The following is a 24,753-nucleotide window of genomic DNA, read 5'->3' as shown; positions in this document are numbered from 1 at the left end:
TGAATACCCTGTTTGAAGAACCGTGGGTTAATCCTGATAAGAAATTTGAAATCCATAAAAGGTTACTCTCATCTTTTCCTTTTCTTCCTGAGGATAGGAAAAAATGTGAAAATCCACTGATGCATTGGTGTCCAGGTTGTCACAGAAGATTGTGTTACCTGTCCCTGGTGCAGCCTCCCTGAAAGACAAGGCTGATCATAAAATTGAGACTACACTCAAATCCTTGTACACAGCTGCTGGGGTGGTTCAGAGACTCACTATAGCATGTGCGTGGATTACTAAAGCCATTGCTAAATGGTCAGGTAAGCTCATTAAAGGGTTGGATTCCTTATCTAGGGGGGAGATTGTGTTACTCCTGCAACATATACAGGACTCCGCGAACTTTATGGTAGAAGCCATAAAATAAGTAGTTTTGCTTAATGAACTCATCACTGCTATGGCAGTGTCAGCATGCAGGGTCTTATGGTTACGCCAGCTTACTGCGGACGCGGACTCCAGGAAAGGCGTGGATGGCCTACCCTTCACAGGAGAGGCCGTATTTGGAGATGAACTAGACAAATGGATCTCCAAAGCTACTGTGGATAAGTCCTATATCTTCCTTCTGCAGCTCCCTCAACCAGGAAGACCTACTCGGGACCTACTCTGCAGTCCTTTCGGACTGCCAAGTTTAAGGGCAAAGCCAGAGGATCTTCTACAGTCAACAGAGGTGCTAGAGCTAAATCATGCAAACCAGAAACTGACGGTTCTCAGGAACAGAGCTCCAGCTCTGCTTCCTCAAAGCCTTCTGCATGACGGTGGACCGCGATGCCTGGAAGACTAGCAGGTGGGAGCTCGACTAAAAAATTTCAGTCACATCTGGACAACATCGTGCCAGGATCCCTGGGTCATAAATCTTATTTCCCAGGGCTGCAGACTGGAGTTCCAGGAGCTCCCACCTCACATATTCTTCAAATCAGGCTTACCAGTTTCACATGTGGGATTTATATCTGGTTACTGTTATCATTCAGGGTGCTGGGGAAACCAATTGCTTTTTTTCTTGCTCAGAAATACCCCTTCCTTTCGAGCACCTGAATGATATCACTAAGCTAATTGAGCATTTACCAATCTATATGTCTGTTGTGAGAGGCAGAGAGGTTCCTGCATTAGGAGGAGGTGCAGGCCCTGACATGCCACATGGAGCATTATGGGGTTGCTCCAAGGTAGGTAGCTCTTAGCTTAGACATATTTTAGTAAGGAGCCATTATCATGTGGCTCCTTGCTGGTTAATATTAGACCCAGATTGGGGCAATGGAGGTGTGAGGTGTGGTGCCTCTGGACTGGCTGGGCTGGATGGCTTTAGTGTGGCATACCTTTACATTCTATTAACACTTTTCACTTATTAATTTTCTAACACTATTTCTCTATTTTAATTACATTTCATGTTTATATCACCCTCTCTATAGCTTCGGCTTCCTAAATACTAATTTATTAACACTATAGTTTCTCTGACGTCCTAGTGGATGCTGGGAACTCCGTAAGGACCATGGGGAATAGCGGCTCCGCAGGAGACTGGGCACATCTAAAGAAAGCTTTAGGACTAGCTGGTGTGCACTGGCTCCTCCCCCTATGACCCTCCTACAAGCCTCAGTTAGATTTCTGTGCCCGACGAGAAGGGTGCACACTAGGGGCTCTCCTGAGCTCTTTGTGAAAGTTTTAGTTTAGGTTTATTATTTTCAGTGAGACCTGCTGGCAACAGGCTCACTGCATCGTGGGACTAAGGGGAGAAGAAACGGACTCACCTGCGTGCAGAGTGGATCGGGTTTCTTAGGCTACTGGACATTAGCTCCAGAGGGACGATCACAGGTTCAGCCTGGATGGGTCCCGGAGCCGCGCCGCCGGCCCCCTTACAGAGCCAGAAGAGCGAAGAGGTCCGGTGAAATCGGCGGCAGAAGACGATCCTGTCTTCAGATAAGGTAGCGCACAGCACCGCAGCTGTGCGCCATTGCTCTCAGCACACTTCACACTCCGGTCACTGAGGGTGCAGGGCGCTGGGGGGGCAGCGCCCTGAGACGCAATAAATCGATAAAACCTTATATGGCTAAAATAAATGCATCACATATAACTCCTGGGCTATATGGATGCATTTAACCCCTGCCAAAACATATAGAAAAACGGATGATAAGGACGCCGAGAAAGGGGCGGAGCCTATCTCAGCACACTGGCGCCATTTTCCCTCACAGCTCAGTTGGAGGGAAGCTCCCTGGCTCTCCCCTGCAGTCACTACACTACAGAAAGGGGTTAAAAAAGAGAGGGGGGCACAAATTAGGCGCAGTATAAACAATACAGCAGCTATAAAGGGAAAAACACTTATATAAGGTTATCCCTGTATATATATAGCGCTCTGGTGTGTGCTGGCAAACTCTCCCTCTGTCTCCCCAAAGGGCTAGTGGGTCCTGTCCTCTATCAGAGCATTCCCTGTGTGTGTGCTGTGTGTCGGTACTTTTGTGTCGACATGTATGAGGAGAAAAATGATGTGGAGACGGAGTAGAGTGTCTGTAATAGTGTTGTCACCCCCTAGGGGGTCGACACCTGAGTGGATGTACTGTTGAAATTGCGTGACAGTGTCAGCTTTGTATAAAAGACAGTGGTTGACATGAGACAGCCGGCTACTCAGCTTGTGCATGTCCAGATGTCTCATACAGGGGCTCTAAAGCGCCCGTTACCTCAGATACAGACGCCGACACGGATACTGGCTCCTGTGTCGACGTGAAGAGACAACCGTGATTTCCAATAGGGCCACACATTGCATGATTGAGGCAATGGAAAATGTTTACACTTTTCTGATAATATGAATACCACCAAAAAAGGGGTATTATGTTTGGTGAGGAAAAACTTCCTATAGTTTTCCTGAATCTGAAAAATAAAATGAGGTGTGTGATGATGCGTGGGTTTTCCTCCGATAACAATTGATAATTCTAAAAAGTTATTGGCAGTATACCTTTTCCCGCCAGTGGTTAGGGTGCGTTGGGAAACACCCCCTACAGGGGATAAGGCGCTCACACGATTGTAAGAACAAGGGCTCTACCCTCTCTTGAGATGGCCGCCCTTAAGGATCCTGCTGATAAAAAGCAGGAGGGTATCCTAAAATGTATTTACACACATACTGGTGTTATACTGCGACCAGCAATCGCCTCAGCCTGGATGTGCAGTGCTGGGTGGCGTGGTCGGATTCCCTGACTGGAAATATTGATATCCTAGATAAGGACAGTATATTATTGCCTATAGAGCAATTAAAAGATGCTTTTCTATATATACATGATGCACAGCGGAATATTTGCCGACTGGCATCAAGTATAAGTGCTTTGTATCTACCAGTAAAGTGGTCAGGGATTCCAAACGGCATTTGGAATTGCCTTAAAAAAGGGGATGTACCCTAGGTCGCCTCTCAAAATAAGACGCCGTATTATCAGGCGCAGTCCTGGTTGGCAAGCGGACAAAAGGGTTCCTCTTTTCTGCTCGTGACAGAGGGAGAGGAAAATGGCTGCAGAGATCAGCCAGTTTCCAGGAACAGAAACCCTTTTCCGCCGCTGCCAAGCCCTCAGTATGACGCTAGGGCTTTACAAGTTCAGGCACGGTGGGGGCCCGTTCTCAGTGAATTTCAGTGCGCAGTGGGCTCACTCGCAAGTAGACCCCTGGATCCTTCAGGTAATATTTCAGGGGTACAAATTGGAATTCAAGACGTATTCCCCTCGCCGTTTCCAAAAAGTCTGTTTTACCGACGTCTCCCGCTGTCAGGGAGGCAGTTTTGGAAGCCATTCACAAGCTGTATTCCCAGCAGGTGATAATTAAGGTACCCCTCCTGCAACAGGGAACGGGGTATTATTCCACACTATTGTGGTACCGAAGCCAGACGGCTCGGTGAGACCGATTTTAAAATCTTTGAACACTTACATACAGAGGTTCAAATTCAAAATTGAGTCACTCAGAGCAGTGATTGCAAACCTGGAAGAAGGGGACTACATGATGTCTCGGGACATCAAGGATGCTTACCTTCATGTCAAAATTTACCCTTCTCACCAAAGGTATCTCAGGTTATGGTACAGAACTGTCACTATCAGTTCAGACGCTGCCGTAGGGATGGTCCACGGCACCCCGGGTCTTTACTGAAGTAATGACCGAAATGATGATATTCCTTCGAAGGAAGGGAATTTTAGTTATCCTTTACTTGGACGATTCCCTGATAAGGGTAAGATCCAGAGAACAGTTGGAGGTCGGTGTAGCACTATCGCAGGTAGTGTTGCGGCAGCACGAGTGGATTCTCAATATTCCAAAATCGCAGCTGGTTCCGACGACTTGTCTTCTGTTCCTAGGGATGATCCTGGACACAGTCCAGAAAGAAGGTGTTTCTCCCGGAGGAGAAAGCCAGGGAGTTATCCGAGCTAGTCAGGAACCTCCTAAAACCGAACCAAGTTTCAGTGCATCAATGCACAAGGGTTCTGGGTAAAAATGATGGCTTCCTACGAAGCAATCCCATTCGGCAGATTCCACACAAGAACTTTCCAGTGGAACCTACTGGACAAATGGTCCGGGTCGCATCTTCAGATGCATCAGCGGATAACCCTGTCACCAAGGACAAGGGTGTCCCTCCTGTGGTGGTTGCAGAGTGCTCATCTTCTAGAGGGCCGCAGATTCGGCATTCAGGACTGGGTCCTGGTGACCACGGATGCCAGCCTGCGAGGCTGGGGAGCAGTCACACAGGGAAGAAATATCCAGGGCTTATGGTCAAGCCTGGAGACAAAAATATCCTGGAACTAAGGGCCATTTACAATGCCCTAAGTCAAGCAAAACCTCTGCTTCAGGGTCAACCGGTATTGATCCAGTCGGACAACATCACGGCTGTCGCCCACGTAAACAGACAGGGCGGCACAAGAAGCAGGAGGGCAATGGCAGAAGCTGCAAGGATTCTCTGCTGGGCGGAAAATCATGTGATAGCACTGTCAGCAGTGTTCATTCCGGGAGTGGACAACTGGGAAGCAGACTTCCTCAGCAGACACGACCTCCACCCGGGGGAGTGGGGACTTCACCCAGAAGTCTTCCAACTGATTGTAAACCGTTGGGAAAAACCAAAGGTGGACATGATGGCGTCCCGTCTTAACAAGAAACTGGACAGATATTGCGCAAGGTCAAGGGACCCTCAGGCAATAGCGGTGGACGCTCTGGTGACACCGTGGGTGTACCAGTCAGTGTATGTGTTCCCTCCTCTGCCTCTCATACCAAAAGTACTGAGAATCATAAGAAGGAGAGGAGTAAGAACGATACTCGTGGTTCCGGATTGGCCAAGAAGGACTTGGTACCCGGAACTTCAAGAGATGCTCACGGAAGACCCGTGGCCTCTACCTCTAAGAAAGGACCTGCTCCACCAGGGGCCTTGTCTGTTCCAAGAGTTACCGCGGCTGCGTTGACGGCATGGCGGTTGAACGCCGGATCCTGAAGGAAAAAGGCATTCCAGATGAAGTCATCCCTACCCTGGTCAAAGCCAGGAAGGATGTAAGCGCAAAACATTATCACCGCATTTGGCGAAAATATGTTGCGTGATGTGAGGCCAAGAAGGCCCCTACAGAGGAATTTCAACTAGGTCGTTTCCTCCATTTCCTGCAGACAGGACTGTCTATGGGCCTAAAATTAGGGTCCATTAAGGTTCAAATTTCGGCCCTGTCGATTTTCTTCCAGAAAGAACTGGCTTCAGTACCTGAAGTTCAGACATTTGTAAAAGGGGTACTGCATATACAACCTCCTTTTGTGCCTCCAGTGGCACCTTGGGATCTCAATGTTGTTTTGAGGTTCCTTAAGTCACATTGGTTGAACCACTCACCACTGTGGACTTAAAATATCATCTCACATGGAAGGTGACGATGCTGTTAGCCCTGGCTTCAACCAGGCGTGTGTCAGAATTGGCGGCTTTTATCATATAAAAGCCCTTACTTAATTTTTCATTCTGACAGGGCAGAATTGAGGACTCGTCCTCAATTTCTCCCTAAGGTGGTTTCTGCTTTTCACATGAACCAACCTGTTGTGGTGCCTGCGGCTACTAGGGACTTGGAGGACTCCAAGTTACTTGACGTTGTCAGGGCCCTGAAAATATATGTTTCCAGGACGGCTGGAGTCAGAAAATCTGACTCGCTGTTTATCCTGTATGCACCCAACAAGCTGGGTGCTCCTGCTTCTAAGCAGACTATTGCTCGTTGGATTTGTAGTACAATTCAGCTTGCACATTCTGTGGCAGGCCTGCCACAGCCAAAATCTGTAAAAGCCCATTCCACAAGGAAAGTGGGCTCATCTTGGGCGGCTGCCCGAGGGGTCTCGGCTTTACAACTTTGCCGAGCAGCTATTTGGTCAGGGGCAAACACGTTTGCTAAATTCTACAAATTTGATACCCTGGCTGAGGAGGACCTGGAGTTCTCTCATTCGGTGCTGCAGAGTCATCCGCACTCTCCCGCCCGTTTGGGAGCTTTGGTATAATCCCCATGGTCCTTACGGAGTTCCCAGCATCCACTAGGACGTCAGAGAAAATAAGATTTTACTTACCGATAAATCTATTTCTCGTAGTCCGTAGTGGATGCTGGGCGCCCATCCCAAGTGCGGATTGTCTGCAATACTTGTACATAGTTATTGTTAACTAAATCGGGTTATTGTTGTTGTGAGCCATCTTTTCAGAGGCTCCTTCATTGTTATCATACTGTTAACTGGGTTCAGATCACAAGTTGTACGGTGTGATTGGTGTGGCTGGTATGAGTCTTACCCGGGATTCAATATCCTTCCTTATTATGTACGCTCGTCCGGGCACAGTATCCTAACTGAGGCTTGAAGGAGGGTCATAGGGGGAGGAGCCAGTGCACACAAGCTAGTCCTAAAGCTTTCTTTAGATGTGCCCAGTCTCCTGCGGAGCCGCTATTCCCCATGGTCCTTACGGAGTTCCCAGCATCCACTACGGACTACGAGAAATAGATTTATCGGTAAGTAAAATCTTATTTTTTTACACTGGTATGCCGCGCTGGGCTTTCTGGCTCATTTTGGTGTTTTGGGGTGCCACACCCTGCACCTAGATATAGCGCTAGGGACCCCAAATATACAGAGAGACCTTGATGCGACTTTGGGGCTTAACCACACATTTGCGCAAATATGTGTAACGAAGATCTCTGAATTCTATTATCATGTGGGATTTATATCTGGTTACTGTTATCATTCAGGGTGCTGGGGAAACCAATTGCTTTTTTTCTTGCTCAGAAATACCCCTTCCTTTCGAGCACCTGAATGATATCACTAAGCTAATTGAGCATTTACCAATCTATATGTCAGTTTCACAAGAGGCAAGTATAACCTTACAGGATGCCATTCAAAGACTGGTACAGACTCAGGTCATTGTTCCAGTTTCACCTCGTCTCCAAAACAAGGGATATTGGGGGTCATTCCGACCTGATCGCACGCTGCCGTTTTTCGAAGCGCATCGTTCAGGTCACTACTGCGCATGTGTATGCGCCGCTATGCGCAGGCGCGTCCTATGTGTACAGAGCGGATCGTTGCTGGACGATGGATTTACCGAAGAATCCATTCGCACAGCCGATTGCAAGAAGATTGACAGGAAGAAGGCGTTTATGGGTGTCAACTGACCGTTTTCAGGGAGTGGTTGGAAAAACGCAGGCGTGTCCAAGCATTTGCAGGGCTGGTGTCTGATGTCAATTCCGGGCCCCGGACAGGCTGAAGTGATTGCATTGGCTGAGTAAGTTCAGACTACTCAGAAACTGCACAAACTGTTCTTGTACTGCTCGGCTGCACAGGCATTCGCACACTTGCAAAGCTAAAATACACTTCCCTGTGGGCGGCGACTACGCGTTCGCACGGCTGCAAAAAAACAGCTAGTGAGCGATCAACTCTGAATGACCCCCATTATTCCAACTTGTTAGTGGTACCGAAACCGGATGGTTCGGTAAGGCCGATTTTTAAATCTAAAATCGTTGAACCCGTACTTATAAGTGGTCAAATTCAAGATGGAGTCTCTGAGAGCGGTGATCTCAGGTCTGGAGGAGGGAGAATTCCTAGTGTCTCTGGATATCAAGGATGCGTACCTTCACATTCCGATCTGGCCGCCTCACCAGGCTTATTTACAATTTGCACTACAGTACTGTCACCTACCAGTTCCAGGCCCTGCCTTTTGGTCTCTCCTCGGCACTGAGGGTGTTCACCTAGGTGATGGCAGAGATGATGTTTCTCCTTCGCAAGCAGGGAGTGAACATAATTCCGTATCTGGACGATCTTCTGATAAAGACATCGTCCAGGGTAAGGTTGTTGAACAGCATTGGCCTCACAACCAAGGTACTCCTGGATCACGTGTGGATTTTAAATCTTCCAAAATCTCACTTAGAACCAACTCAGAGGCTCCCATTTCTGGGAATGATACTGGACACACAGTTGCAGAAATTTTTTCTTCCGTTTGAAAAGGCATTGGTAATCCAGTTGATGGTGTTGATGTGGGCCTACGTCAGGGCTCCATAAAAGTCCAGATTTCGGCCTTGTCCATTTTCTTTCAGAAACAATTGGCTTCTCTCCCTGAGGTCCAGATGTTCTTGAAAGGTGTTCTGCACATCCAACCTCCCTTTGTGCCTCCCACGGCACCTTGGGATCTCACTTTGGTGCTACAGTTCCTCCAATCGGACTGGTTTGAACCGTTAAAGGAGGTAGACGTTAAATATCTTACGTGGAAGACCGTCACACTGTTGGCCTTGGCTTCAGCAAGATGTGTGTTGGAGCTGGAGGCGTTGTCTTACAAGAGCCCCTATTTAATTTTCGATGAGGACAGAGCTGAACTCAGAACTTGTCAGCAATTTCTTCCTAAGGTGGTATCTGCATTTCACATCAACCAACCTATTGTGGTTCCGGTTGTTACCGACACCTCGGTTACTTCAAAGTCTTTCGATGTTGTGAGGGCTTTGAAGGTGTCTGAGAACAGCTCGTCACAGGAAGTCGGACTTGCTGTTTGTTCTTTACGACCCCAATAAGATTGGATGTCCTGCTTCAAAGCAGTCAATTGCGTACTGTTCGCGGTGTCTCTGCCTTACAGCTCTGCCGAGCAGCTACTTGGTCAGGTTCGAACACGTTTGCAAAGTTTTACAAGTTTGATACTTTGACCAAACTGAAGGTCCTCAGAGGCCAATCAGTTCTGCAGGAACCCCAGCACTCCCCCACCCGGTTTGGGAGCTTTGTTACTTCCCCATGGTACTAAATGGATAACCAGTATCCTCTAGGACGTAAGAGAAAATAGGATTTTAATTACCTACCGGTAAATCCTTTTCTCGTAGTCCGCAGAAGATACTGGGCGCCCGCTTGGTGCTTTATTCTTCCTGCACTGTTACTTGGATAAGTATTGTTGTTTGGTTCAGCTGTTGCTGTTCCTGTTCCAAGTTTTGTTAGAATGGCTTTCATCTTTTTTGTGTGTGTTGGTTCGGAATCTCACCACTATCCTTTTATGTATCCTTCTCTCAAAGTATGTCCGTCTCCTCGGGCACAGTTTCCTAGACTGTGTCTGGTAGGAGGGGCATAGAGGGAGGAGCCAGCCCACACTATCAAATTCTTAAAGTGCCCATGGCTCCTAGTGGACCCGTCTGTACCCCATTGTACTAAATGGATCCCCAGTATCCTCTACGGACTACGAGAAAAGGATTTACCGGTAGGTAATTAAAATCCTATTTGCAGCTACCCCATAACAGGAGATATGTTCTCATCCATACAGTAGGAAAAATTATACTAGTAATCGTCCATTAACCTGTAGCCCATGGTATGTAATTTATTTAGTGCACTGGAGCAAGTAACGTGTATGTGTATATATGTAGAGTGCCCCCTTCCATTGTCTCTCTGTCTTTTTCTGTATGTATGTATGTATGTGTGTACGTGTGTGTGTGTGTGTGTGTGTGTGTGTGTATATATATATATATATATATATATAGCAACAAGCAGAATAGCGGTGCTCCACAGACTCGGAAAGAAAGTACCAAAGTGCCAAATATAGCATATAGCTCCAACATTTTAGAAGTTTACTACATCTTTTTGCTTCCTTGATAAAATATGTAGTAAACATCTGAAATGGAGCTGTATGCTGTGTTTGGTACTTTCCGAGTCTGTAGAGTGCCGCCATTCTACTTTATCCCAGAATGTGCACCCATGCAGTACTATCAATGGTGTAATGCTAGCCAACACAATTCTGTGTGTGTGTATGTGTATATATAATATATGTACGTAAGTGTGTGTGTGTGTGTGTGTATGTATGTATGTATGTATGTATGTATGTATGTATGTATGTATGTATATATATATATATATATATATATATATATATTTCTTGACTGTTGTGATTGCAGTGAGCACAAGCACTGCATCTATTTTCTATACTGAAATTAATGAGCGTACATCATATTAAACATGACTATGCAGATTCAGTATGTGACAATAATTGATGTATAATAAAAAAAATAAAAAAAAAGTGTGAAGTATACAGTAAAGTGTTTCCAGGTAATTACAGCTCTACAACACTATCTATATTTGCTATTGATTATTTGGCTGTTTCTACAGCCAGCAACACATTTGTTAACCTCTTAATGATTAATTTTCAGTGACATTCCTATTCAGATCATGTCCCCTGAGAACTTATTGATCAGGTATATAATAGAGCTGCTGTCTCTGCTTCAAGATATGTTAAACATAATTACCTTTAACGAATGTATAGCAACTATTGTTTATGCACACTAATAAAGTCTTACAGAAAAATGCCCATAATATCTACAATGAAGTATCACTGGGTCTTGCCTTTGCATGGTAAACCTATACATATTGAGTTGACTTATCTGCCATCATTATACTTAAATCAGTCATTCATGGCTAAGTACAGATATCTTCAAAAACGAGATTTATGGTAAGAACTTACCGTTGTTAAATCTCTTTCTGCAAGGTACACTGGGCTCCACAGGGAATGACATTGGGGGTGTAGAGTAGGATCTTGATCCAAGGCACCAACAGGCTAAAAGCTTTGACTGTCCCAGAATGCATAGCGCCGCCTCCTCTATAACCCCGCCTTCGTGCACAGGAGCTCAGTTTTTGTTAACCAGTCCAATGCAGTAGCAGGTAAAAGAGACGACAACCGTTAGTAGCCATATACACCACATTCTCATGACAGGAGAAAGTATCAGCGGCTAATGCCATACCAACCCAAAGAAGCTAAGTGCATCAGGGTGGGCGCCCTGTGGAGCCCAGTGTACCTCGCAGAAAGAGATTTAACAGCGGTAAGTTCTTACCATAAATCTTGTTCTCTTCTACGGGGTACACTGGGCTCCACAGGCAATGACATTGGGGATGTCCTAAAGCAGTTCCTCATGGGAGGGGGACGCACTGTAGCGGGCACAAGAACCCGGCGTCCATAGAAAGCATCCTGGGATGCGGAAGTATCGAAGGCATAGAACCTTATGAACGTGTTCACTGAGGACCACGTAGCCGCCTTGCACAATTGTTCAAGGGTCGCACCACGGCGGGCCGCCCAAGAAGGTCCAACAGACTGAGTAGAATGGGCTTTGATGGTAGCAGGAGCTGAAAGGCCAGCGCATGTTCAATCAGCATTCTAATCCATCTGGCCAGGGTCTGCTTGTGAGCAGGCCAGCCACGTTTGTGAAAACCAAATAGTACAAAGAGAGAATCAGACTTCCGAAGGGAGGCAGTTCTCTTCACATAGATACGGAGAGCCGCTACCACATCCAAAGACCACTCTTTGGAAGACAAGTTAGGAGAGGCAAAGGCCGGAACCACGATCTCCTGATTAAGGTAGATAGAAGACACCACCTTAGGTAAGTACCTGGGACGTGTTCTAAGAATCGCCCAGTCACGGTGAAAAATCAGATATGGAGACCTACAAGACAAGGCACCCAGATCCGACACCCGTCTAGCAGAGGCAATAGCCATCAGATACAATACCTTAAGAGAAAGCCACTTAAGGTCTGCAGATTCAAGGGGCTCAAACGGATACTCTTGCAACGCCTCTAGAACCACCGACAAGTCCTAAGGAGCCACAGGCGGGACATAAGGAGGGTGAATCCGCAACACACCCTGAGTGAACGTATGAACATCAGGTAAAGTCGCAATTTATCTCTGGAACCAAACCGACAAGGCAGAAATATGAACTTTGATGGTGGCCAGACGAAGGCCCAAGTCCAGACCCTGTTGTAGAAAGGCCAAAAGTTTGGCCGTACTAAACTTGTAAGAGTCATGATTATTAGTGGCGCACCAAGCAAAGTAAGAATTGCACACCCTATGATAAATCCGAGCAGAAGCCGGTTTCTGGGCCTTCAACATTGTTTGAATGACCGCCTCAGAAAATCCTTTGGCCCTCAAGACGGAAGCTTCAAGAGCCACGCCGTCAAAGCCAGCCGGAGACACAAGGGCCCTGAACGAGGAGGTCTGGTCTGTCACACCCCGCGGGCAGCGGCGGCCGCGCTTACCGCTGCGGGTGTCCTGGATGGCCTGGCGTCTCTCCCCTTCGGGGGTCCGGCGTCGGGTCGGCGGGTCTCTCCGGCGGCTCCCGGAGCGAGGGCGCCGCCATGCTGCTTTAGATTAGGTAGGCGGAGCGGGGCTGACGTCATCTGCCCGCTCCGCCAATCAGACCAAGGCGGGAGGTTCAAAGCCAGACGCCGAGCAGGGAGCCGGCGCCTGTGTATCATCGTTCTGCTTGTCTGAAGCAGTGATTTCCAGAGCTCCCTTGTTCCTATTTTCCGCTGTGTCTCCAGTGTCTCCAGTGTCTCCAGTGTCTCCAGTGTCTCCAGTGTCTCCAGTGTCTCCAGTGTCCCAGTGTCTCCAGTGTCTCCAGTGTCTCCAGTGTCTCCAGTGTCTCCAGTGTCCCAGTGTCTCCAGTGTCTCCAGTGTCCCAGTGTCTCCAGTGTCTTCACGCACTTCCGTGCCTCCAAGCGCCCGAGCGCCATCACGCACCTCCGTGCCTCCAAGCGCCCGAGCGCCATCACGCACCTCCGTGCCTCCAAGCGCCCGAGCGCCATCACGCACCTCCGTGCCTCCAAGCGCCCGAGCGCCATCACGCACCTCCGTGCCTCCAAGCGCCCGAGCGCCATCACGCACCTCCGTGCCTCCAAGCGCCCGAGCGCCATCACGCACCTCCGTGCCTCCAAGCGCCCGAGCGCCATCACGCACCTCCGTGCCTCCAAGCGCCCGAGCGCCATCACGCACTTCCGTGCCTCCAAGCGCCCGAGCGCTATCACGCACCTCCGTGCCACCAAGGCGCCTGAGCGCCATCAGCACCTCAGTACCTCGGCACCTCAGTGCCTCTGTTCCTCAGCACTCCGGTGCCTCAGCACCATAGAACCTCAGCACCTCGGAGCCTCTGCACCTTAGTATCACAGAACTCCAACACCTCAGTACCTCGGTGTCTCAGCACCTCAGTGCCTTCAGCACCTCAATAATACCAGCATCTCTGTACCTCAGCACTCAGCACTTTCACTAGTCTTGTTTTTCAGGAGACCTTCATCATTCCTCCGTGCTTCCTGCTTACCGTCTTCATCCTGTATGAAGAAGACCTACATCCGGCCATCTCTATTGCGACCCAGTAGCGGTTCCTCTTCCCTGTCACCGGAAGAAGCCCCGAGTCCACAACACCCTTCGACCAGGTCAGTGATAGTATACACAGGCCACATGGACCCGGGGAATCGGAACCCAGAAGCAAGTGCCATCCAAGATCTGGTTTCCCGTGTACAGAGTCAGGAAGCGGCGCAAAACCAGGTGATGCGGTATCTTCAAGAGCTATCCGGCAGGTTGGATCAAATTCAGGTTTCCCTGGCTTCAGTAGTTCCAGTTCCAGCTCCAGTACCCACTCCGGCAGTCGTTCCTGTTAATGCTCACGCAGTGTCCGGTACCAGGTCACGCCTTCAGCTTCCCACTCCCTCTCGCTACAACGGCAACCCGAAGAATTGCCGTGGTTTTCTTAACCAGTGCGAGGTGCAGTTTGAACTCCTCGCACACAATTTTCCCACGGATCGATCCAAAGTAGCATACATTATTTCCTTGCTTGAGGGTTCAGCGTTGGAATGGGTGTCTCCTTTATGGGAGCGATCTGATCCTTTGGTTTCCAACTACACTAATTTCATCTCATCTTTCCGCCGGATCTTTGATGAGCCTGGCAGAACGGCCGCTGCCTCTTCAGATCTTCTTAGAGTTCGACAAGGCTCTCGTTCAGTGGGTCAGTATGTGATTCATTTTCAGACCATAGCTTCCGAATTGCGCTGGGATAATGATGCCTTACGGGCCGCTTTCTGGAACGGGCTGTCCGACCGTCTTAAAGACGAATTGATTACAAGAGATTTGCCAGATTCCTTGGAACAGTTGATCTCGCTCTGTGTGAAAGTGGATCTCCGCATGCAGGAACGAGTTGGCGAACGTTCTCGGTCTGATCGGTGCAGATTCCGGGCTCCTCCGTCTAAACCATCGGTTACGACAGCTCCAGACGAACCCATGCAAATTAATCGGTCTCGACTGTCTCCAGAGGAGCGACAGCGTCGACGTGAGAACAAACTTTGCCTCTACTGTGGAGCCGCGGATCACTTCCTCAAGTCTTGCAAAGCTCGCCCGGGAAACGGGCAATCCTAGCCTGTTCCGGGGAAGTCAAGCTGGGTGTGGTTTCTCAATCTTCTCCAGAAGTGGACTGTTTACTCTCAGTATCTTTGTCTACTAAAACAAAAGTCAAGACCGTTATGGCTCTTTTGGATTCAGGTGCTGCGGGGAATTTTATTTCTCTTTCCTGCGCCCAGAGTTTGGGTTTGAAATTACAGTTGGTCGAACGACCTATTACTATTACAGCCATTAACGGGGTTCAAATTCCTAACGCCTTGATTACGAGTCAGTCTGAGTCAATTCAGCTACAAGTGGGAGCTTTACATCATGAACAACTGAAGTTTCTAGTTATTCAGGAAATGTCTCACGATCTCGTTTTGGGTTTTCCCTGGCTCAGGCTACACAACCCTCATGTCGACTGGGGGTCGACGCAAATAATTTCTTGGAGTCCTTTCTGTCGATTGAATTGTCTTACTCCTGTCGTTCCACTCCGTGCGTCGGCCAAGTTGGACGTGGAGTTAGTTCCTGAGGCTTATCGAGAGTTTTTGGATGTCTTCTCGGAACAGGCGGCTGATAAATTACCTCCGCATAGGGCTTGGGACTGTCCCATTGAGCTCATTCCTGGGAAAATACCGCCTCGAGGTCGCACTTATCCTTTGTCGGTTCCAGAGACACAAGCTATGTCTGAGTACATTAAGTCGAATTTGCAGAAGGGCTTCATCCGTCCCTCCACTTCTCCAGCGGGAGCTGGCTTCTTCTTTGTAAAAAAAAAAGATGGAGGGCTGAGACCATGCATCGACTATCGTGGTTTAAATGAAGTCACCATTAAAAACAAGTATCCTCTGCCGCTCATCACAGAGCTTTTTGATAGAGTGCGTGGAGCTCGAGTATTTACTAAGCTTGACTTAAGAGGAGCATACAACTTGATACGTATTCGTCAAGGAGATGAGTGGAAGACGGCTTTCAATACGAGAGATGGGCATTATGAGTACCTGGTAATGCCATTTGGCCTCAGCAACGCCCCCGCTGTCTTTCAAGGATTCATTAATGAAGTCTTTCGGGATATGTTGTATCTGAATGTAGTAGTCTATTTGGATGACATTTTGATTTTTTCTAAGAATCTTTCTGAGCACCGACTACAAGTTAAGGAAGTACTCCTTCGGTTGCGCAAGAATCATCTTTATGGCAAGATCTCCAAGTGCACCTTTGAGGTTCCTTCTATTTCATTTTTGGGCTACATTATTTCTGAAACTGAATTGCGTATGGATCCGGAGAAACTTTCGGCCATCCGGGATTGGACTCAACCTCTTTCCTTAAAAGCAGTGCAACGATTTCTAGGATTCGCAAATTATTATCGGAAATTTATAAGAGGTTTCTCTACCATCGTGGCACCTATTACGGCTCTGACTAAAAAAGGGGCTGACCCAAGCAATTGGCCTTCTGAAGCAATAGCAGCGTTCAAACAGTTGAAGACCGCCTTTATATCTGCTCCCGTACTTCAGCAGCCAGATTTCCTAAAACCATTCTTTTTGGAGGTTGATGCTTCCACGGTAGGCATAGGTGCTGTACTCTCGCAATACGCCTCAGATGGGAAATTGCATCCGTGTGGGTTTCATTCTCGCAAGTTCTCCCCTGCTGAACTAAATTACACCATCGGAGACAAAGAGCTACTGGCAATTAAATCTGCGTTGGAAGAATGGAGGTATCTTCTGGAGGGTGCTAAACACTTAATCACAATTTTTACGGACCACAAGAATTTACTGTATCTAAAGACGGCCCAATGTTTGAACCCCCGTCAGGCGAGATGGGCGCTCTTCTTTACCAGATTTTCCTTTATCATCAAGTATCGGGCTGGAATTCTAAATACCAAAGCGGATGCCCTATCCCGTTCAGTGATGGCTTCCGATGAGGAGAATACTATGGGGAAGGCATTAATCCTCAGTCCCATCTCTATTTCTGCAGCTCCCACTAGGTTGGGTCCTCCTCCGGGAAGAATGTCGGTACCAGTTAAATTTCGACCGAGACTGTTGCAGTGGGCACACACTTCTAAGTTTTCTGGTCATCCGGGAATTCAGAAAATGTGGGAATTTCTGCGAAGATCATACTGGTGGGACACTATGAAAAAAGATGTTCAAGAGTATGTCAATTCGTGTCCTCAATGTGCTCAGCACAAAACTCCACGTCTGCCGCCTACGGGTTTGTTGCATCCTTTGTCCATTCCTAAAAAGCCTTGGACTCATATCTCGATGGACTTTGTTACTGAATTACCGCTCTCTAAGGGTCATAACACCATTTGGGTGATCATTGACCGATTCTCTAAGATGGCACATTTTATTCCGTTGACCGGATTACCCTCCGCTTCCAAGTTGGCCCTGTTATTCATCCAAGAGCATTTCCGCCTGCACGGGTTACCTCTGGAAATAGTCTCAGATCGGGGAGTACAGTTTACAGCGAGATTCTGGAGAGCCCTCTGTTCAACTCTACAAATTAAGCTCAAATTCTCTTCTGCTTACCATCCACAGACTAATGGGCAAACTGAACGCGTCAATCAGGATCTAGAGACTTTTCTCCGCATTTACCTTTCCCCTTCTCAAGATAACTGGGTGGAGTTGTTGCCGTGGGCTGAGTTTGCCCACAACCATTTTTATCATTCTTCTACTGGTGAGTCTCCATTCTTTATTAATTATGGATTTCATCCCCAAGTTCCGGAGTTGCCCATTTGTCCTCCAGAAGAAGTTCCTGCTGCAGCCTCAACTCTTCGACATTTCACTCAAATTTGGAGCCGAGTTCATGCCAATCTTAAGAGGGTTTCCGGTCGCTATAAATTCTTTGCGGATAGGAAACGACGAGCAGCTCCTCAATATAAGGTTGGTGACAAGGTATGGCTCTCTACCCGCAATCTTCGTTTGAAAGTACCCACCATGAAATTTGCCCCAAGGTTCATTGGTCCTTTCTCAGTGCGGCAAGTCTTGAACCCGGTCGTTTGCAAATTGGAGTTGCCTTCCCACCTTCGAATTCCAAACTCCTTCCACGTCTCTCTCCTCCGCCCCCTCATTCTAAATCGGTTCCACTCAGCATCTCCTAGGCCAACTACTACTGTGTCTGAAGCTGGGACAGAATTTGAAATCAAAGCTATTCTTGACTCTCGTTATTTTCATAAGAAATTACAGTACTTGGTAGAATGGAAAGGTTATGGTCCTGAAGAGAGAAGTTGGATCAATGCTACTGAGGTAATGGCTCCCCGACTGGTTCGAATCTTCCATTCCAGACATCCAACTAAACCCGGAAAGTGTCCAGGGGCCACTCCTGGAGGAGGGGGTACTGTCACACCCCGCGGGCAGCGGCGGCCGCGCTTACCGCTGCGGGTGTCCTGGATGGCCTGGCGTCTCTCCCCTCCGGCGGCCTCGGGGGTCCGGCGTCGGGTCGGCGGGTCTCTCCGGCGGCTCCCGGAGCGAGGGCGCCGCCATGCTGCTTTAGATTAGGTAGGCGGAGCGGGGCTGACGTCATCTGCCCGCTCCGCCAATCAGACCAAGGCGGGAGGTTCAAAGCCAGACGCCGAGCAGGGAGCCGGCGCCTGTGTATCATCGTTCTGCTTGTCTGAAGCAGTGATTTCCAGAGCTCCCTTGTTCCTATTTTCCGCTGTGTCTCCAGTGTCTCCAGTGTCTCCAGTGTCCCAGTGTCTCCAGTGTCTTCACGCACTTCCGTGCCTCCAAGCGCCCGAGCGCCATCACGCACCTCCGTGCCTCCAAGCGCCCGAGCGCCATCACGCACCTCCGTGCCTCCAAGCGCCCGAGCGCCATCACGCACCTCCGTGCCTCCAAGCGCCCGAGCGCCATCACGCACCTCCGTGCCTCCAAGCGCCCGAGCGCCATCACGCACCTCCGTGCCTCCAAGCGCCCGAGCGCCATCACGCACCTCCGTGCCTCCAAGCGCCCGAGCGCCATCACGCACCTCCGTGCCTCCAAGCGCCCGAGCGCCATCACGCACTTCCGTGCCTCCAAGCGCCCGAGCGCTATCACGCACCTCCGTGCCACCAAGGCGCCTGAGCGCCATCAGCACCTCAGTACCTCGGCACCTCAGTGCCTCTGTTCCTCAGCACTCCGGTGCCTCAGCACCATAGAACCTCAGCACCTCGGAGCCTCTGCACCTTAGTATCACAGAACTCCAACACCTCAGTACCTCGGTGTCTCAGCACCTCAGTGCCTTCAGCACCTCAATAATACCAGCATCTCTGTACCTCAGCACTCAGCACTTTCACTAGTCTTGTTTTTCAGGAGACCTTCATCATTCCTCCGTGCTTCCTGCTTACCGTCTTCATCCTGTATGAAGAAGACCTACATCCGGCCATCTCTATTGCGACCCAGTAGCGGTTCCTCTTCCCTGTCACCGGAAGAAGCCCCGAGTCCACAACACCCTTCGACCAGGTCAGTGATATGGTCATTGTGGAAGCAGAAGAGGACGCTCGAACGATAGACCCTGAAGGTCTGAGAACCAGTGCCGTCTGGGCCACGCTGGAGTGATCAGAAGTAGGATTCCTCCTTCTTGCTTGAATTTCCTTAGTATTCTGGGCAGGAGTGACCCTGGAGGGAATACGTAGGGCAGCCGAAAGTTCCATGGAATTGCCAGTGCGTCCACGAATGCTGCTTGCGGATCCCTTGTCCTTGTTCCGAAGACCGGCACCTTGTGGTTGTGTCGAGACGCCATCAGGTCCACATCTGGGAGGCCCCAATAGGAGTTGAAATACTTCTGGATGGAGACTCCACTCTCCGGCGTGTACGTCCTGACGACTGAGGAAGTCCGCTTCCCAGTTTAGGACCCCCGGAATGAACACTGCCGATATGGCTGGCAGATGGCGTTCTGCCCACTGAAGAATTCTGGATACTTCCCTCATTGCCATGCGAGTGCCGCCTTGATGATTTATGTACGCCACCGTGGTGGCGTTGTCCGATTGTACTTGAACAGGTCTGTTCTGTATTAAATGCTGGTCCAAGTTCAGAGCATTGAACACTGCCCGCAGTTCCAGAATGTTTATCGGGAGTAGAGACTCCTCCTTGGTCCACCGACCCTGAAGGGAGTGTTGTTCCAACACCGCGCCCCAACCTCTCAGACTGGCATCCGTCGTCAGAAGGACCCAGCTGGAGATCCAGAAGGGATGACCCCTGCTCAATCGTTGGTCCTGAAGCCACCAGCTCAGTGACAGATGGACCTCCGGAGACAAGGAGATCATGTGAGACCTGATCCGGAGCCTCCGCTGTAAATACTCGGCAACCAGGGTGCAGAAGTATACAGCGCCACTGGGGGAGGTGATGGAGCTGCAGCAGGAGATGTCTGACTGACATCTAACACTCGCAGTGCCTCTGCTGCAGCCCTTGAAGTATTCAGCTCTTCTCAGGGCTACTGGAGCAGCCCACCTGTTGTATGCCTGCACTGCATGGCACCAACTACAAAACTGAGCTCCTGTGCACGGAGGTGGGGTTATAGAGGAAGCGGCGCTATGCATTCTGGGAACAGTCAAAGCTTTTAGCCTGTTGGTGCCTCGGATCAAGATCCTACTCTACATCCCCAATGTCATTCCCTGTGGAGCCCAGTGTACCCCGCAGCAGAAATATTCTTTTCCAATTCTACTGGTTCTCATGTGGATAGCTTCCTTACACTGCTGGTGCGAGAGCGAGTGCAGCAGGATAATGTAGTAAGCTGTAGTGCAGGAGATTATAGATAATAAAGTAAACTTTGGGTACCAGCCCAGCTACCATACTGAACGGTAAGCATAGAATGGGGAATAAAACTTCCCAACAGGAATGTTAGTTACTAAATATTTAAATACATAGAACTAAACATTACTTCAGTGTGTTAAATTTTTGTACTGTTTCAATTGAATCTTATACGCTGCTCATCACTGTAATAATATAATCCACTGTGCATACAGGTTGAGTATCCTTTATCCAAATATTCCGAAATATGGAATATACAGAAATACGGAATTTGTGAGAGTGGGATAGTGAAACCTTTATTTTCTGATGGCTCAATGTATGTTTAATACACAAAGTTATTAAAAATATTGGCTAAAATTACCTTAAGGATGTGTGTAGAAGGTGTATATGAAACATAAATGCATTCTGTGCTTAGAGTTGGTTCTCATCACCATGATATCTCATTATAGTATACAATTATTCCAAAATACGGAAAAATCCGATATCCAAAATACTTCTAGTCCCAAGCATTTTGGATAAGGGATACTCAACCTGTATTAAGTATTCTTGTTGCCTCCGTTTAGGGTTTACCCAATGAGAGCTGGAAGATCACTAAAATCAATAGTACCTATGAGCTGTGTGATACATACCCAGCGGTCATTGTCATACCCACAAGCGTGGTGGATGATGATGTGGCCAGAGTTGCAGCTTTTAGATCCAAAGGACGTATTCCGGTAAGACCTCACCTTACTGATCATGTTTTGATGTTTGTGATACTATAAAGTATGAAAAGAATATGACCATGCTTTTGTTTGCAGGTTCTGTCATGGATCCACCCAGAAAGCCAGGCCACAATAACCCGCTGCAGCCAGCCTCTTGTTGGGCCCAATGACAAGCGTTGTAAAGAGGATGAAAAGTATTTACAGACTATAATGGATGCAAATGCTCAGTCACACAAACTTATTATCTTTGATGCCAGACAGAATAGTGTTGCTGACACTAACAAGGTGACTTCAGAAATCGGAATGTGCTCCTTGTATATAAGAAATGTGCTTAATTCTTTAGGCTCACTCAGTATGCCTTGGTCCTTGTGTTAGCATGTGCACTGGTGAATAGGAGTTTCCCCAAAGCGTTTTCAGAATCTAAACCCAGAAAATGTAGCATTTTGCTTCCATGGGTTACTGAGTAATTGACCATTGTTATGAGGATTATTTCTCTTTCTTTAATCACAAGGCATAGTGGGAGATCTTTGTGAAAGAGTTCTAGGAGTAATTATCTAGAAAAGGAGATGTTGCCCATAGCAACAAATTAGATTATTCTTTTTCTTGTACCGGTTACAAATGTGTGGTGATTATGGGCATTGCCATGTGTTCTACTTCAAAAGGGAATCTTGACATCTTGTTGCAGAATTCAACAGTTTAATATCAAACCTGAAATTTGTACTGAAGACTACTCACAAATGGAGAACGGAGGAAAGTGCTGGGGTTCATTTAAACTATAGCATCACTTAGGGTGCCTATACACTAGGACGATATTGTGCCTTTTGGTGCCATTTCAACGCATCGGGCCGACGTATCGCAAATAACTGGGCCACATCGTATGTGTTCCACTTATGGTTACGATCTGAGGCGTGCTCCCGGGGGTCATAAGCAGGGTTTTCAGATCTTACCTGCAGCAGATACGATCTGGCCTGTCGCTTGCAATGAGGTGCTTTAACATTAGATTGCATGTGATCTATCGCTAGCACATCGTGAGTGAAGGTGACCTGAACTCCCGACATCAGTATTTATCTCCCTCCTTCATTTCAGCTCCATTCACCAATTCCATCCATGTTACACGTGGCCTCTATATCATGTCAGTCATTCACTTGGCTATGTATAGCACTCATGATACCTGCAATAATATATTAACATAATATATAAGTGGTGTTTTAAACTGCTTGTCTTTTTACTGTGATAGAACCGTGTAATAGTAATGATGGTTGTGAAATACCATATGAAAAATTGATTAGTAAAAACAATAGTTTACAAAGCACTAAAGGATGTATGTGATCTCCGTGTGTGTGTGTGTACAGCTACAAATAACTGACATGTACAGAGCGATTATACTTGAACATGTAATAATGATCACATTGATGTCATACAGAACTACTAACAAAAGGAACCCAAATGTCAAAATGACACAAATGTTATGAGAAAAATAAAACCGATCATAAATACTTGAAACCATATATTAAAAAGAGGAAATAATTTACTCTTTGATTAAAAATAAATCTGTTTCAGTAATGGTATGAGATTAAGGGGTCTATTTACTAAGCCTTGGATGGAGATAAAGTCGCTGGAGATAAAGTACCAGCCAATCGGCTCCTAACTGCTATGTCACAGGCTGTGTTTGAAAAATGACAGTTAAGAGCTGATTGGCTGGTACTTTATCTCCGTCCACTTTATCTCCATCCAAGGCTTAGTAAATAGACCCCTAAGTGCTACATTAAATCCATGAGGATATTATTGAGGGTATATTAAGGTCTGGAGAGTTTCTATTTGACTAATACTACTGACTCTGGGAGCACCATTAACAGGCGTAATTTATCACACCCCTGAGGGTATAATAACTAACTTTTACCGTTGGTGATCTTGACAATAACTCCAATAACTGTAACTTTCTTACAGCTGATCTTGATGGGAAGTCTCCCAGCTGCCAGTAGTCAGTTCAGTTAGATGCGCTGTAAGATCGCACATTTTGGTGCTAAGTACTGGCAGCATGTAGTACACACATCCCGTATACAGTACATACAGTCATCATGCATACGTCATGTATTATCCTGTGTATTGTCACAATTGCACATCACCAGCATTGCCCCCACATTGCATCTAATTGAACTGCTCCTGGAGTCTAATTATTTGCTGTAAATAATGCTAAAAACTTGTAGTGTGTGTGATGTGGTCGGGATGCCAGCAGTTGGAATCCCAACACACGGCCACAATGCAGATGCCAGAACTCAGATAGCAGACGAAATGCTAATGCCGAAATCCCTACATCCGGCATCCCGCCCACTATTCGTGTTAGTCCGAGTTAGGCTTCGGGGAGGAAAGGTTAGGGTGGTTGGGCAACCCCGGGGAGGGTTAAGGTTAGTCTGGTGGAAGGGAGGGTTGGGGTATTTGGGGAGGGTAAGAAAAATAAATATATATATATATATATATATATATATATAGAAACCAGAAGTGTTCGGCACTCCACTTAACTGTAAATAACAGCATGCTCCGGTGCCCGACCTAGACACACTGTATATGCAAGCAAGCCAGCGGGACGGCACTCACGGAGACTGGATACGGTTAACAAACGGACAGCTGAAGCTGGTGTGTAGTCAACGTTTCAGAATTTACTTCTTTTTTCAAGACAACCAGATACAAATCACAAACAAACATATATACCTTACCCAAACCTCGTGCTGGCTGTGCGCTCCCGCACCCGTCGTGGACCGATGACGTCATTGGCTCTCGTCAGCGCCTACGGACCGGCATCACTAGGGGGCGGGGGCCGCAACCTGCAGACCATCACCATGGTGATGAACTAAACAAAAAGTTTAGTTCATCACCATGGTGATGGTCTGCAGGTTGCGGCCCCCGCCCCCTAGTGATGCCGGTCCGTAGGCGCTGACGGGAGCCAATGACGTCAGCTTCAGCTGTCCGTTTGTTAACCGTATCCAGTCTCCGTGAGTTTTTCTCTCTCTCTCTCTCTCTCTCTCTCTATATATATATATATATATATATATCCAAAAACAGCCGGCACTCCTACAAACTGCACAACAAGCAAAAAGCACACCAATATCCCTCCAAAGGAACCAGCACTCGGAGACGACACTTAAGCAAAAAAGAATTTTGTATTAATCCATAGTCAATGTTTCGGGACAGCACGTCCCGTCATCAGGACAAGTGTGTTATACTTGTCCTGACGACGGGACATGCTGTCCCGAAACGTTGACTATGGATTAATACAAAATTATTTTTTGCTTAAGTGTTGTCTCCGAGTGCCGGTTCCTTTGGAGGGATGGAGATAGATATATATATATATATATATATATATATAAAATTATTCAGCACTCACCATGGCAAGCGCACTTATTCTTACCACATCAGTAAATAAATGATGGGGGTTTAGTTGGTGAATTGGCCATTGCACAGAAGCCTGCAAACCGATCGCCGAGGTATATATTTCTATTGACCCTATTCCTTTTCTCTGTATGCGCATTTTCTACACCCTTACTTTTCAGAAAGGTCCCCCAGTATAGCTAAACTTGTTGACCTATAGAAGAAAACCAAGCCCAATCTAAGGTCTAGTACTTTTAAATTGTAGCAGAAAATGGACAATCAGTTAATCTACCTAGCAACATAGAAATCGTTGCTTCCCAAAAAACATTCCAAGAGTATTAAACTGAGAG

General features: G+C 47.6%; 1 protein-coding gene across 8 annotated transcripts in view; it reads left to right on the top strand.

The window, feature by feature from the left end:
• MTMR1 (myotubularin related protein 1) overlaps positions 1–24,753 on the top strand; it is a 314,872-nt gene that overhangs the window by 126,024 nt on the left and 164,095 nt on the right. For all 8 annotated transcript variants that reach the window (XM_063937377.1, XM_063937379.1, XM_063937378.1 and 5 more), the window contains 2 exons: positions 20,900–21,049; positions 21,134–21,322. In XM_063937377.1, coding sequence (XP_063793447.1) covers positions 20,900–21,049; positions 21,134–21,322 — 339 coding nt within the window. The remainder of the gene's footprint in view (positions 1–20,899; positions 21,050–21,133; positions 21,323–24,753) is intronic.

Source organism: Pseudophryne corroboree, chromosome 8, assembly GCF_028390025.1.
Source record: "Pseudophryne corroboree isolate aPseCor3 chromosome 8, aPseCor3.hap2, whole genome shotgun sequence".
NCBI lineage: Eukaryota > Metazoa > Chordata > Amphibia > Anura > Myobatrachidae > Pseudophryne > Pseudophryne corroboree.
Note: the sequence above shows the minus strand (reverse complement) of the source record. Positions and strands in the feature narration are given on the sequence as shown.